This window comes from Apium graveolens, chromosome 2 (assembly GCF_009905375.1).
Source record: "Apium graveolens cultivar Ventura chromosome 2, ASM990537v1, whole genome shotgun sequence".
In the NCBI taxonomy this organism is placed as follows: Eukaryota; Viridiplantae; Streptophyta; class Magnoliopsida; order Apiales; family Apiaceae; genus Apium; species Apium graveolens.
In genome coordinates this window covers 238,879,720-238,894,867 of record NC_133648.1, presented here as the reverse complement: position 1 = coordinate 238,894,867, position 15,148 = coordinate 238,879,720, and the positions used below count along the sequence as shown (strand labels likewise).

At 35.6% G+C, this 15,148-nt stretch overlaps 2 protein-coding genes across 4 annotated transcripts; one reads left to right on the top strand and one right to left on the bottom strand.

Moving 5' to 3' along the window:
• The first annotated feature begins 443 nt into the window (after positions 1 to 443).
• LOC141708217 (mitogen-activated protein kinase kinase kinase YODA-like) lies at positions 444 to 8,020 on the top strand. Of its 3 annotated transcripts, none has more exons than XM_074511725.1 (13): positions 444 to 667; positions 2,110 to 2,206; positions 2,284 to 2,824; positions 3,081 to 3,806; positions 4,148 to 4,235; positions 4,372 to 4,434; positions 4,798 to 4,958; positions 5,095 to 5,170; positions 5,539 to 5,598; positions 5,688 to 5,795; positions 6,041 to 6,280; positions 6,695 to 6,786; positions 6,946 to 8,020. In XM_074511725.1, the coding sequence occupies exons 3-13, from the start codon at positions 2,292 to 2,294 to the stop codon at positions 7,316 to 7,318; spliced, it is 2,520 nt and encodes an 839-aa protein (XP_074367826.1). In that variant the 5' UTR covers positions 444 to 667; positions 2,110 to 2,206; positions 2,284 to 2,291; the 3' UTR covers positions 7,319 to 8,020. The 3 variants fall into 3 exon arrangements, with proteins under 3 accessions (XP_074367826.1, XP_074367824.1, XP_074367825.1); XM_074511723.1 differs by having other exon boundaries at positions 6,041 to 6,289; XM_074511724.1 differs by having other exon boundaries at positions 2,096 to 2,206; positions 6,041 to 6,289.
• A 72-nt stretch (positions 8,021 to 8,092) lies between these two features.
• Positions 8,093 to 11,828, bottom strand: LOC141708218 (short-chain dehydrogenase TIC 32, chloroplastic-like). The gene is made up of 8 exons (XM_074511726.1): positions 11,569 to 11,828; positions 11,040 to 11,271; positions 10,815 to 10,894; positions 10,124 to 10,277; positions 9,445 to 9,523; positions 8,949 to 9,033; positions 8,565 to 8,611; positions 8,093 to 8,398 (listed from the first exon to the last, which is right to left on the bottom strand). Exons 1-8 carry the CDS (start codon positions 11,675 to 11,677, stop codon positions 8,240 to 8,242), a joined length of 945 nt encoding a protein of 314 aa, XP_074367827.1. The 5' UTR covers positions 11,678 to 11,828; the 3' UTR covers positions 8,093 to 8,239.
• Between the last annotated feature and the right edge of the window lie 3,320 nt (positions 11,829 to 15,148).

Genomic DNA, 15,148 nt, shown 5'->3' with positions numbered 1-15,148 from the left:
GATAAACCTTTGTATATTGTATATTGCTTAATACCTAAGACTAATCTTTTTAGGAGGAACCTTTCCTTAATCAATTAGTCAACCCCTTCAAATGGGGTTGAACCCTTATATTTATAAATAGTCCCAAGTGACATTTTATTTACAATGTGGGCTTGTTGGGCCTATTAATAAGAGTTACATTATTATTTTTCTACGTCTTTTTGGGTAGATCCAACACTATACAAAATTAATATTACGACATTTAAAATATAGAAATAAATTTATCAAAACTGTTAAAACGATGTGTTACTGTATCAATTACATCATCAAGTATATAGGAAATTAATAATATTACGTAATTTAAATTATAGAAATAAATTTATCAAAGACTGTTAAAACGAAGTTTTACTGTATGAATTAAATAATTTGGTGGACTTTATAAGTCAGACAAGTCCAATTGTCTGCAATAAAACACTCTCCCTCATCTCTCTCTCTCTCTCGATATACACACAAATATATATAATTCTCCGTTTTCCATTATTTCCGGTGATCTCGTAGAAGCCACACATCCGGAGTTGTTTCGAAGAGTGTGAGCTTCTAGAACTTTCTAGAACTCAGCTTCGAGCTTCTGCTTTTAAGTAGCTTCATTTCAACGCTACTCACAATTGAGGATCCCTTACTGTTTGAGGTTTAATTTAATTTATTTTTGTTGCTTTTAGTTGAATTATTGCATATTATGCTTTAGTTAATTACTTAATTGAAGTTAATTGCATCTTTTAAGTTCATTATATGTGTAGATCTGTTTAAATGCTGATTGTTAAGCTCGAAATATATATTTGTAGTGATTTGAGTTTTAATTACTTGAATCTTTGATTTAATTTGATGTAGATTTTATAGGAGGTGAGAATTTGGTATACCGTAAATATGTGTGATTTTGATCAACTAATTGAGCTGATAAGATGTTATAGAAGCGTAATCGAAAAGATTTGGTAGGTGTATTATTTGTGGAGGAGTTAGTTATTGGAGACAAGTAATGTGATTAATTTTGTGATTGTTATTCTTCGAGGAAACAATATATAGAAACTGAGAGAATGATTATTAGTTGGGGATGAAAAATAAGTTTGTTGTCTTCAATTCCAAAGTTTTATATTTTTTGTTGAGAATGTTTGTTTTACCTTTTGTTAAATTGGAGGATAGTGAAGAGGATGAGAATTGTGAGTGTGAATCAGTGGTAAAGGATCTGTTGAACTAGTTTCCGAGACTACTTAGTACTTACTACTTAACCATCGGAAAAGTGTGATGAGGATCACAGAACGTCCAATTTAGCAGTCACGAATAAAAGAGCTACTGATGTAGACAGAACACACATGTTAAAATCAAATTGGAGTTGGAAGTGAATACAATTAATTTAAAGGTCTTGAGTATTAGTAGAGCTCATAGCATCATCAGCATGTATGCAGAATATTTTTTGTTTGTCTAAATTAGTTAAAAATTTCGTATTATCTTCTTTACGATGCAATGTTTGCACGGCAACCATCCTGTCTGGGGAGTTACGTGTCCTTGATACAGCAATTCTTTAGAATAGTAACTGTTCCCGTAAGACATTTAATCTTTTATGCCTCGTAAACTTTCTTTAGACCATTTAAGAATTACTTGGCATGGGAATTTATATATGTATTTATTATTTTATTCTGGTGACCTGTATATATTTGCATGCAGAAAATTATGTATATGATAGTGCATAATGGTAAATTTTAGAAAAAAATCTGCCACTGATTATTCCAGAAAAACACCTCTTTAAATTAAATATATTACAGTGCAAACTTCTGAATTCAAATCTGATGTGAATTTAGTTGATATGGTCATATCAAAATCAATGTTATGGACAATTTGTAAACTTCATTAAAGTGCAAACTAGGTCAACTTTAATTCTATGCAAACTTACATCACAACTAGGACCATGGTCATCCTATATAACAATCACTAATAGAAGAGCTACTGATGCAGACAGAACTAGTGTCTTAGAAGTTAAAATAAGTTGTAGTTGAAAGTGAACGCAATTAATTTGGAGGCCTTGAGCATTTGTAAAACAGACGGGCCAACTAATTCTGGACAGTACTATGATTGCAGCTGTGACCAGTTCGGAGAAAATCATTTCTGCGTAGAAAATTGAACTATATCTGAATCCAATGGCAGAATGGTGATTTGTCATTAGATTCATGTTCAGGTAATGTTACATTGTATAATACGGATGCTCTAATTTTACTCCTAGAGAGTTGCATTCTGATTTTGTATAGTTTTCAGTCAGAAATATGCGTTCATGGTGGGGAAAGTCATCAACAAAAGAAACCAAAAAGAAATCGAGCAAAGAGAGTTTTATCGACACATTGCAGCGTAAACTTAGGTTCCCTTCTGAAGGAAAATCTAGCAGTCAAAAACATTACGGCAATGCAGTTTCAAAAAACCAGTTTCTGTCTCGACCAGTTTCTAGGTCATCCTCACCTTCCAAACATGTAGGAAGATGTCAAAGTTTTGCTGAAAGACCTCAGGCACAACCACTTCCCCTTCCATGTCAGCATCCTGCAGGTGTAACTCGTACAGAATCTGGTTTGGCCAAACCGAGACAGGGGAAGGGGGCCAAACCATTGCTGTTTCTTCCCCTCCCTAGACCTGGGTGCATTCAAAACACGCTAGATCATTCAGAGTTTGATGGAGATCTGATGACTGCTTCTGTTTCTAGTGATTGCTCAGTTGATACTGACGATCCTGGTGACTCTAGCCAGCGTAGTCCTCTGGCATCTGATTGTGATCTTGGAAATGGAACAGCATCAGGCAGCCCTTCCAGGTTAGATATTACATTGAAAATTATAAGTCTTTGATTGCCATTTAAATCCTCTTCATGATATATTAACATTTACAAAATGTATTTATGTAATATTATGTTTATGTGTGGCTTGTTTTTTACTCTCAGAGTAGCTATTATGTTAATTATGCATGGTCAGTATGATATGTTTACTTTCAGAATTTTGTCAATTTAAAATCCTTATCAAATTTCTTATATATTTGTTTCTCCAACTCATCTCTCTCATTTTTTACTGAAGCTTGGCGGTTAAAGATCATATACCAATAACGAGAACTAATTCAAAAGAGCTGCTGAAGCCAGCTAATCTTTCCTTAAATAATCAATCTCCTAACTGGAGACCCATGGGCAGTCATGTACCTAATTTACAGGGCTCATATAACGGTGCCCTGTGCAGTGCCCCAAATAGCTCAATATCAAGTCCTTCTAGAAGTCCAATGAGATCATTTGGAACGGACCGAGTTGTTAATTCTGCCTTTTGGGCTGGTAAACCCTATCCGGATCTTTCTTTACTTGGATCTGGTCAGTGCTCTAGCCCTGGTTCTGGTCAGAATTCCGGCCACAACTCAATGGGCGGTGATATGGTAGGGCAATTATTTTGGCAGCCTAGTAGGGGTAGCCCAGAGTATTCTCCTCTTCCAAGTCCCAAACTGACCAGCCCCGGTCCTGGTTCCAGAATTCATAGTGGTGCTGTCACACCACTTCATCCAAGAGCAGGAGGGATGACCGCTGAACCAAATAATGGCAGGTCTGATGAGGGAAAAAAGAAATGCCATCGGTTGCCTCTTCCCCCTTTAACAATTTCCAATAGTTCACCATTTTCTCATTCAAATTCAGCTGCAACATCTCCCTCGATACCACGAAGTCCAGGAAGACCAGAAAGTCTGACAAGTCCCGGTTCACGCTGGAAAAAGGGGAAGTTATTGGGTAGAGGTTCATTTGGACATGTTTACGCTGGTTTCAACAGGTATAAGATTAACGTATTTCAACTTCTTTGTTTGGCTTCGTTGAGGTCTAATTTATAATTAGTTTATTCTTATGTGTTGTTTGGGTTTAGACCGTCATTATTTGAGCGATAAACATCTGTTGGTCCTCTATTTCATTATCAGATGGGCTCTCACATAAACATAATTGCTGAAAATGCATAGACACATCTATTAATTTCCTTAATTCATTGTAAAATATGTTCTCTCACGTCTACATAATTACTGCGATTGCGTGAATACATGTATGTTTTTAATTTTAGTAATTCTATGTAATGACTTCTTTTGGTGTTTTTGCACTCTCTGTCCTACTATATTGGATTAGTGAAAGTGGAGAAATGTGTGCTATGAAGGAGGTTACGTTATTTTCAGAGGACACAAAATCAAAAGAAAGTGCAAAACAGTTGGGACAGGTATGTAAAATGGTCGTGTATATGTGGACGTCATAATTCTGCTTGGATCAATTCTGTTGTATATTAGAATCATCCATTATACGCTCATATTTCCTGTGCTTTTGAAATGGACTTCTTATTTCTATTCTTCTTACAGGAAATCATTTTACTGAGCCGTCTAAGGCATCCAAATATAGTGCAGTACTATGGATCTGAAACTGTAAGTTTGGTGTCGCATATTTCATATCTGATAATTGCATTGACACTATATTCTTTTTTCTTTATGTAATTATTTTCTTTTTAAAGTAAAACTGAAGCCTTTGTATGGTGTATTCTTATATATGTTCTGTTTATAGATGAGTATCACAGTATGTTGTATGAGTTTTTCTCTTCTAGTTTTTACTTTTGTCCAATTGACAAAAGTGCTATCTCTTACTACAGCCTACGGGTCAAACTTTAACTAAAATCATGTGACAGGCTACTTTATAGTTGATTTTGTCCGGGTAATTTTGTACATATACGATAAAAAATCACTTATACTTCCGTTTTAGTAGTCTTATACTGACTTGTGATGTTTAAGCAGGTAGATGATAAACTTTATATATATTTGGAATATGTGTCTGGCGGTTCCATTTATAAGCTTCTGCAAGAATATGGACAATTTGGTGAATCAGCAATCCGAAGTTATACCCAACAAATTTTGTCCGGGCTTGCATATTTACATGCTAAAAATACTGTGCACAGGTGAACATCTTATTCAATTTATGAAGTCTTCTGTTTATATTTTTTTATATAGTTATTTTCATAAACTGTCTTCCTGAGTTTGTGGTTTTAAGTAGTTTAATGAATCGCCATCACATTTTTTTAATGTCATCAACAGAGATATTAAAGGAGCAAATATCCTAGTTGACCCAAATGGACGTGTCAAGCTGGCAGATTTTGGGATGGCAAAGCATGTAAGCAAAGTCACATAGATATAAGTTTAAGAGCAGATCATGTACTTTTTAAGTATTATGTCCCATAATCTCCTGATCCATTTACCGTACTGGGCCTATTGGTGTAAATTCTTTGATAGACATTGGATTTGCTGGGAACTTTTTGATGTTCAACAATTGATAGCAGGAAGATATCATTCTTTGTAAATCTCTAAATTGTCAAACCTCGCCCTAACTTTTTAGAATGTAATTTTGTGAGTTTGTGGGTAATCCTGCATGATAATAATTTTGTTTACACACGAGGGGGGAACAAATCTTTGACGCATTCTTCACATTGCACATAATCATTAGCTTTCTTCTCATGCTTCCTATTATTTCTTAAATTGCAGATAACAGGGCAAGCATGTCCACTCTCTCTCAAAGGAAGCCCATACTGGATGGCACCTGAGGTGAAAACTTTTTCTTTACCCACGATATAGTCTTGCTGATATCTTTTTTACTTTAGACACATTTATAGATCCTTCCTCCAATTGCCCAGGTCATAAAGAATGCAAATGGTAGCCACCTAGCTGTTGACATTTGGAGCCTTGGCTGCACAGTTCTGGAAATGGCTACAACAAAGCCACCTTGGAGCCAGTATGAAGGGGTTAGTTATACTAAGTAGCTGTGTGAGATATATTTTTATGAATAGACTTATTTGTCTAAACTCCAAACATATAAGAAAAAATTAAGATGAACAGACTTGATCAAAGGTCCCTTGAGTTGAACTATTGCTCGTTTATGTGAATGACACTGTTTGAACATAATAATGAATTTAGCAATTATTTTCTTTTTACAATGACCTGTATCGGATATTCCTCACTGTCGGGTAAATGTCATCTTCTGGTTAAGGTTGCTGCTATGTTCAAAATTGGAAACAGTAAAGAACTCCCTGCAATTCCAGACCACCTTTCAGATGATGGAAAGGACTTCGTGCGGCTGTGTTTGCAGCGGAATCCAATTCATCGTCCAACTGCTGCTCAGCTTTTAGAGCACCGTTTTGTTAAAAACGCCGCAACTTTGGAGAAGGCAATTGTAGGTCATGAGCCTTCTGCTCCTCCAACTGGCATTACAAAAGGAGTAAATTATGTGGTAATGAAGGTTGCATTTTCTTTACCTAAGTCGGCACTAATATTTGAATCGATGTTGGTCAACCGAACTGTAACTTCCATGCTTGTAAAGGAAGTTTGAACAATGTCATGATACTTAGAGTTGTTAAATCCTTTCCCATTACCAGTAACTTGTCATCCAAGGACCAAATATTGTTTGTATAGCATTTGTGGTTCCGTAGTTCATATATCATAAAAGCTTGCTGATCCACAAAATAAATTCTTTGTACCGCCAGAGTCACCACTTTTATGCTTTTAACTTTTAGAAGGTGTTAGATGCAACTTATTGAGTTGTGTGGTCTTTGAAAATTATTATGTTGACATTAGGTAGCAGGTATGCTCTCTCAACATTTCCCTTAAATTACAAGCTCTAACATACCCCCTCTTTCTTTCCCAGGGTAAAGCTCATGCAAGGAACAACCCGGTCTTGGATTCAGAGAGGCTCGCTGTACATTCCTCTAGGGTGTCAAAATCTGGTTTCAATTTCAGGTCTCCCTTCATTATTACATAGAAGGCTTTTCATGACCTTATACCATATTCAAGAGATTTAAATTAAAAAGAATAAACCCTTTACTGTAGATGTTGTAAAGACTAAAAATAGCTGCTTTTATTGAGTCTTTTTGTCTGATTGCATTCTTGTTGCTTCAGTGATATCCAAATTCCGAGGAACATATCATGCCCAGTCTCTCCAATTGGAAGCCCTCTTTTACAACCAAGATCTCCGCAACAGTTGAATGGAAGGATGTCACCCTCTCCAATATCTAGCCCTCGTACTGCTTCAGGTTCTTCTACCCCTCTCACGGGGACCAGTGGTGCGATTCCATTTCATAACATTAATCATGTAGTTAACTGGCAAGAGTTACCGAAGCCCCTTCGTAGTCCCTACACTAATGCCACCACTTCTCATGATCCTAGTCCCAATTTTTATCGAGGGATGCCATTAGGATCTCAGCCATTTGTTCTTGCAAATCAATTTGAAGGCCGGCTTAAGGAGAGTTGCAAGAAGGTTAGTGAGTGTTGATTGCTTATGTGTCCCAGCAGTTCGAAGGATAAAGCGAGTTCCAAATTTTCACTAGTTCTGAAACTTTGTTCTTCACCGGAAGACCACATTAAACCTGATTCCTGCTGGTCATGGAGTGAAAACTTGCTAACCAACATTATTTGGGGATAATAACTTGATACGTTAACATATTAACCGAGTACTTGAAGTCATTTTGAATAAGGTTGAGATCGGAAATAGGTAAATAACAAGGAATATGGTTGGTAGTTTGGAGTATGTCAATATTCGAAACTGGGTTGTTGCAAATAATTTGTGGTTCAGGCATATTAAAGAGGCACTTAAGCTTGTAGAATTCAACTTTCTATTTGGCTAATGTGCAAAGACAAAAGAGCTATCTTCTAGGATGTGCTTCTTCCTCAAAGATGTTGCCAGATATATTTTTTCCAACTCTACATCTGAGCTTACACAGGGTTAAAATGTCTAAAATCTTCATCCCAACTCCGGAGCTCAACTAATATGTGGTAGCTGTGAAGGTCTGATTTGCCAGGGAAAGAAATTCCTGTGATTAAATTGCTCCCGGTTCATATATATATTATTGTGTAATGTCATTGTAGCTTTAGGACTATTTATTGAAGGATTTAAAATGTGATATACGGATAACAGGAACATTCAGGATTTTGATTTTGCATCTGAAGCATATACAGGTCTGCTATTTGGTGGCTATTGATCTGCTTTAAGAAAACATACTAGCATAGAACACTCAAACTCGGATTTTATTGATTGTACACCGAGTACTCCAATTAAACTTCTGTGTGTAGCTATATATTGAATTGAAAAATGAAATACAATACTTGTCAAGTATATAATGTTTAAGATATTGACATCAGAATCCTATTACTCCCTCGTCCATGATTTGGACAAGTTTGTTGAATTGAGATATTGTTACTTGGTTAAATTGATGCTGAATTCCCAAAGTTTTTTTGCCAAGTCAATGTTGTTCGCCTGTGCAGTTGCCTTGCTCAAATTGCTGTTTTTAAAGTACTCACCACTCACTTCCTTTAACTGTGGGTGCAATGCTACATAGCATGTTGTTGCTGCCCCCTGCCAAGTAAATTCACGAAAGTGGTGAGCCCGCATAATGATATATATCCAAACCCGCAAAGTTACAATAAACAAGCAATAAATGAATAAACTGCAGAATGGACATAATCTATGGTACTTCCATTGTTTAGCTAAGCGGTGAACATGATATGGATGCTCGACTTACTTGTTGAACATTCTTCATGAAGAATTTACCCACATTACCGATTATACCTGCATCATAAGCATGAATACTATACATAAACCAAACTTGACATATTATAAAAGGTTAATTTTACCATAATAAAGGGGAACAGGAATAATGTGAAGCTTATAATAAACTCAAATTTTGCTCAAGAGGCAACTGCAAACTTCTATATGTATCAAATGACTGTCCATTAATTGGGGGGGGGGGGCAGGAAACGATGACCACCAAGTATATTATACACATTAAAAACGTCTTTGAGAACTGTTTTCAATCTTTATAAATACAAATATTCATGAAATTCTGATACATCCTTTAAGCTTTTTGCCAGATAAAAGCATTCGTTTATATGAGAAGAAGCAATACCTGCAACAGAGTTTTGATAGCGAAACAGATTGGTAGCAATTACCCCCGGATGCAGTGAATTAGCAGTTATATTTGCACCATCTTCCTGTTCACAAAAATCACATTATAAGGTTAGGAAGTCTAGAATCAAAATATTATATCCAGAGGTTCAGATCTTTTCTGGGAATGTATATGTCTGAAGGGTTCTTGAATTAAATTATTTGTTTGGCATTTGTAGTATCATATGATGGTATACCATCTTTGAAGAATGATTTGTTTCCATATAATAATATCTAGATTGGAAAATATAGGTCAGATCCTCACTATGCCGTCAGGAGTCAGGACAGCTTTAAGAAAAGTTTCCATATAAAAATGCAGATCATGCCCCAGCCCTTATGAAAGAAAATTTTCTTTGTGAAGTATTGAAAGTTGCACATAATTTCTTTCGCTTAGTTTCTTTGAAAAGGCTGTAACTTTCCCAGGATTACATGAACAATGTGTGTACCAGTGCATATACCTTTAAGCGCCTTGTAAGTTCCTTTGCATGCAACACATTAGCAAGCTTTGATTGGCCATATGCACCAAAACTGCTATATCTGCACAAGCGAGTACGAGAGGAAAGTCAAATATCGTGTTATTTTGGATAAATACATCAATATTATTATGTCACTTTTTCCTATAACTAGGCAAAGTTTGCAAGTAGATCTTCCCAAATATATCCAATTTAATCTACAAGGCTTAGCCTAGTGGATACTCCCACACCTCTTTACAATGGTTCAAGCCTCAATAGAGGCATCCGTGTGTGGGGTATTAAGATTTTTGAAATGGATCTTCAAAAAAAAAAACCAGTATTGTATATTTATCCAGCTTGTTTTGAAGTCTGAGAAAACTGGCACGTGCAATATTGCCATGACTTATAAGGGGAAAAACAACTCTCATTAATACTGAAAGCATATGAAACAGACTAGAGAACCGTTTAAGAGGCTTATTTCTTGTAATTGATTCTTTTTTCATTTAAACATGGTATGACATTTGTTGTGCACCAACTAAAACAGTATAGCATGTAAAGTTTAAAAGTTTTACAGATTATAAGTTTATAACCACTGGTTTCAAATATAGGTCAATACAAACTGAAACAGATTTAAATGAATTGTATCAGAGTGACAATTCTTCTATAGATTTGTAATCAATTTTACCCCTTTTGGTCATTGATATTATCAAAACGGATGCCTTCGCGGTATGCATATCGATGAGCCTCAGATGAAACATTAACTATCCTTCCCTCCCTCTTAGTTTTACTAGCTGTTTTCTTCATGTTGTCCAGCAACAGGTTTGTCAGAAGAAAATGGCCTGCAAGCAGGATAAACGCTTATAGAATAGTCAATAGAAGACTAGAAGCAGATTCTTCTACTTATAAGCACATCAATTACAATATTCTTCTGCACAATGTGGACCCAACAAAGCTTACCAAAAGCACTTGTATTACCTATAATATTTGCATCCGAACTCTAAAAGAGAAGTGCGCAAGGTCTCAGGACAACCCCCCTCCCCGAAGTAAACGAAGCAAAATTATTTTAACAAATATAAGAATGCACGGTAATATAGTCTGTGCTTGAATTAAGATAGGTTACAACAGCTTTGGAAAACACATGTAAGATTTAGAAAACTTGGTTTATGAGCTCTGGGAATACTTGTTTCTAGTGAAGAACCTACAAAACGATTGGAAAGATGAAGTTGGATTTCATCCAGGTTTTTTTTTAAACACTCGTTGTTAGGAAATTTGCGAAAATCATGACATCATGAGATATGTGCTGTGGAGAGTCATAAGGTTCTCACGTGAGCTACATTTTAGAATTCCTTACATTGTTTCAAAGGATTGCATTGTACCTAAGTGATTGGTTGCAAACTGAAGTTCTATATTGTCTGTGGACAGCTTGAACGGAATTGCCATTATTCCTGCATTATTACTAACAAAAAATAACGGTCAACGAATTAAACAAACATGTAAACAAACTAGAAGTCGTCTATAACTATTCGAAAGGAAAGCACCAGGTATAATAATAATCATCACAATGGACAAAATTACGACAGTTATCACTCTTTCCTGCTTACATTAGAAGATTCAATGGACGACCCGATCGATTGTAGTCTGATGCAAATTTTCTGACAGAAGCCAGAGAGCTAAGATCCAGCTCTAATGCATCAATTTTGGCAGTGGGAATTTCTTTAACAATTGCTTCCTTGACATATTTCCCGGCAGCCATATTCCTAACACCCATCACAACATGAGCTCCACGCAATGCAAGAACACGGGCAGTTTCAGTTCCAATACCACTAGATGCTCCTGCAATCACATTGAGCTTCATCAAAAGACCAGATGATAAGGGACATGCCACCCTTCAATCTTCATCAACTCACTTCCAAATTTTAAATTGGTGCATTATTCAAAACACTAAAAATTTAATTATCTTGGTAAAATAAATTAGTGTAAACATTTCCCTTGATAATTAGAGATTATAAATAAATAACCTTAATAAATTTATATATCTTTTGATCCCAACCGGCTACGGTGTGTTTAACTCTAAATGAATAAAATTATCGAGATTAAACCGTAAACGAAAGAGAGAGCATAAGGAAGTACCGGTAACGATGGCAGTGAGGCCAGAGGCATCAACTTCATGAGTAACTTCCTCAGCAGTAGATGAGTATGAGAAGCCTGAAGCTCCTTTGCCTCTTCCAAACAACCACATCTCTTTTTTGTGTATACTTGGCAGCTTCAACTGTAATATGTATTGAATCAAGGTAATGAAATATGTATGGTATGGTGTATATATATATAAATATTTACACGCAACTATTGAGTTGGAGTAATCCTCGAAATAAGGCCGTGGAGGTGCACTTGACACCTATCCTTAAAAGTCTATCGTATTTATCACTACTACTTTTTTATGTACACCTGCCGTTAATTTAGTTTCTATGTTCGTTTCTTGTTTGGGCCTGTTTCTGTATGTTCGTTTCTTGTTTGTTTGGGCTTGTTTATGTAAGTTTACAACATTAATAAAATGCAACCCCCTTACCCTTTAAATGTAAAATATTAGAGTAACGCTAAATGTAAAATATGTGTTATCAAATTTTGTTTGAAGTGACATTATTGATTTGATTATATAAGATAGTTTCATCGGTGAAATTCGTTTGAATACAAGAGTATTACACTGGCATTTTTTTTATAGTAAAAAACCCGCAGCAGCTATCATTTGGGTGTGCATTGGGTAAACCTCACGGATTCACGCAATAACTTGCAAATCACGTGAATCAAGATAAACCGCAGTTAAGCGATATGCTCTGGTTCAGGAGGCATGTTAGATATTAAGAGCAATATAGAGGGGTGAATGTGTTTTCTTAATTTTTAGCCTTTTTGAAGTTATTTGGATATGGTGCGTGAACAAAATAGTTTAATTGTAGAGATAATGTGTTAGCAGAATTTAAACAACAAGCACAACATACACAATATTTTAATACTCGCCTAATTTGTATTAATTAATTTTGTCTTGCTACAAATTATGTGTTCTTAAAAATATAAGAACTCGGCTTCTTTCTTAAGAGAGTACAAGAAAATTTAGATATGTTTTGTTACACTGAAAACAATGGACCAGTGTTTACTTTATAGATTAGTAAACACGGGTTTACACAGCATGCAATAACATGTGCTAAACCCTTTTCTAAGCTATCTCTAATTCTTTCTATTTGTGGCTCAGTAAATCTTTGCAAATTTTGTAGGTCTGTGACCGTCCTTTGTCTAGTTAATCTTGACTCTTGATCTTGCACTCTTCAAGCTGTTTTTGTAGACTTTCCAATCTAAGTGAATAGATCGTTTATTGATTGATAATCTTGAATTTTTAACTTGTCAGTATTACTGTATTTGAGGTTCATGTCGAGATCACCAGTTTGTTCTACAGAGAAGTGACATCTCGATAAGTATAATGACTTATCGAGATCTCTGAGTTCTCTATAAGTGTATTTGACTTGTCGAGACCTCTGAGTTCTTTATAAGTGTACTTGACTGGTCGAGGTCTCTAAATCTCTACATGTAGAAATGACTTGTCGATATATCTGAGATCTCTATATGCATTTTGACTTGTCGATATCTCTGAGATCTCTAATGAGAAATTGACTTGTCGAAATCTCCAATCTTCACATCTTCATTTATAACTTGTCGATATCCCTGAGTTCTCTACATGCAAAAATGATTTGTCAATATCTCCAATATTCATCTTCATTTGACTTGTCCATATCTTCGAGACTTCTCTACAAGCCATTTTGGACTTCTCGATAAGCCATTCTGGAGTTCTCGAATGACTTCTCTATATAACTTGATCTGTGGTTTGTCGATATCTTGACTTAGAACATTTTTCATAAAACAAATTTATTCAACTCCAAGCTTCTACACCTTTTCTCTGAGGCATGATCTTTGCTTGATGTTCTTCCAGAGTTTATTCTTAGGCTTGAGACTGTTTACAGAAAAATACTCCAGTCTAATCTTCTATCCTTTTTACAAACTCAAGAAATACAATACATAATACAGATTTAGACTGTCATACAACTAAATCTCAGGGTTGTCAATGTAATTTAATCTTGTTATTATACAAGCATGTCTTGCACAACAATCTCCCCCAATTTATGAGAAGATTGTTTATCACAAATTCATGTCTGATAATAAGACTAACCCCAAGTTAAAAATAGTTACATAAAAATGATAGGTTAACAAATACAACTTTTATACATTGAGTGATTACATAAATTCAATAATTACAGCCATCAAAAAAATTTCTCATAGTCTGATTATTTTCTAATGAGGTCCTTTAGCTCTACAAGCACTTGAAGTTCTTCTATGATTTCAGTCCCTCTTAGAGCTTCTACAAGCTTGAGCCATTCATCCAATGAGTAACCATTTAAGTAACCAACTCTGAATCTTGTGAATCTGTCAACTTGTATGTTCAGAAAGTGTTCATCTTGTGATATTTTGCTCATCCCCTAGCCTTGAGTTCATTAGATCTCTGTTCAAACATTTCTATCTCCCTTGCATATTTTCTGTCCCTTTCCTTTTTTTCAGCCTTCAATCTTGCATTCCTTTCCCTCAACCTCTCAGACATCACAACTTCCACATTCTTATACTTGTGTCCTTATCCTTCATCAGGCTGATCACCCTCTTCAGTTTTGTAGTTGAGAAAGTTTTCATTATTGTCCTTCTAAGCAAAATGAAGGAGCCATCTTGGTAGTAGATTCTGACTTCTTCTATTGATACAACCCAAACTCTGACAATTTCTTCAGCTAATTGTTGAAAAAAGTCTTCATCTGTGATGCACATGTTTAGAGGCATAAATTCAGTTTGATTGAAGCAATTCCAGATAACTCCATCACCATCTTGCATTTTCTTTGGTTTTCTTCCCACAGACTTGAAATGAGTTATGGTTGGAGGCTTGAATAAAGGTAGGTTTATGATTTTCTTTATAGTGATATGGATGGATGTGATTGGTATCTAGAGTAGGGTGTTTGCAGTTTGTTTATACAATTATTTTGGCTTTTGAGGTAGGTTTGGCTGAGATAGTGTTTGGCTAGGCTTGGTAGATTGAGCAGTTGGCAACATGGTCTCAGCATTCTGTAGGTATCTTCCCAGCATTCTGATCATATGTTCATCTTCAGCTGTTTTGATCTTCTTGGTTTTGAGGTCGGTTTCCAATTTCATTATCAATCTTTTATTTCCTCTTACACAGTTTTTGGGAACTGTGAAGTATCTTCATTATTTGGTTTGTGGACATATGTAGGCCACCCCCTACTTGGATGTAGATAAGCTTCGGGAAAAGCAGTTATATGAGCTTTCTTGAGTTCATTAAGCAATTGGGTGTCCTCTGGAATTACTGGATTAACTCTATCAATTATTACATCCAGCTCAAATGCTCTCATGGTTTGATGATTTGAGAGAGACACTTGTCCAAACCACAGTCATTGACATTGGTCACTATTCTCTTTTCCAAAAAAATTCCAACCTTTACTATCACCACTCTTAGAAAATTGATGTTGTTGGCCAAAGCTCTCTGTAAGTGATAAGTTGTTGTGAAGAGACACTCTTAGAACTATTAATAGCTCATTAAACTCCTTGTCTTGACGGGTTCCCAATCCAGCTTTCTGGAGTCTGTCTTTTCCAACATCTTGTGAGATTTTTA

Bases quoted from the DNA above. Each gene is read 5' to 3' on its own strand.
- LOC141708217 (XM_074511723.1), top strand. From the start codon at position 2,292: ATGCGTTCATGGTGGGGAAAGTCATCAACAAAAGAAACCAAAAAGAAA. The intron at 4,236-4,371 runs GTATGTAAAATG...TTCTTCTTACAG, and splicing joins GTGCAAAACAGTTGGGACAG to GAAATCATTTTACTGAGCCG. The intron at 5,171-5,538 runs GTAAGCAAAGTC...CTTAAATTGCAG, and splicing joins ATTTTGGGATGGCAAAGCAT to ATAACAGGGCAAGCATGTCC.
- LOC141708218 (XM_074511726.1), bottom strand. From the start codon at position 11,677: ATGTGGTTGTTTGGAAGAGGCAAAGGAGCTTCAGGCTTCTCATACTCA. The intron at 10,895-11,039 runs GTAAGCAGGAAA...ATTTTTTGTTAG, and splicing joins CGTCCATTGAATCTTCTAAT to TAATAATGCAGGAATAATGG. The intron at 9,034-9,444 runs GTATATGCACTG...TTTTGTGAACAG, and splicing joins AACTTACAAGGCGCTTAAAG to GAAGATGGTGCAAATATAAC.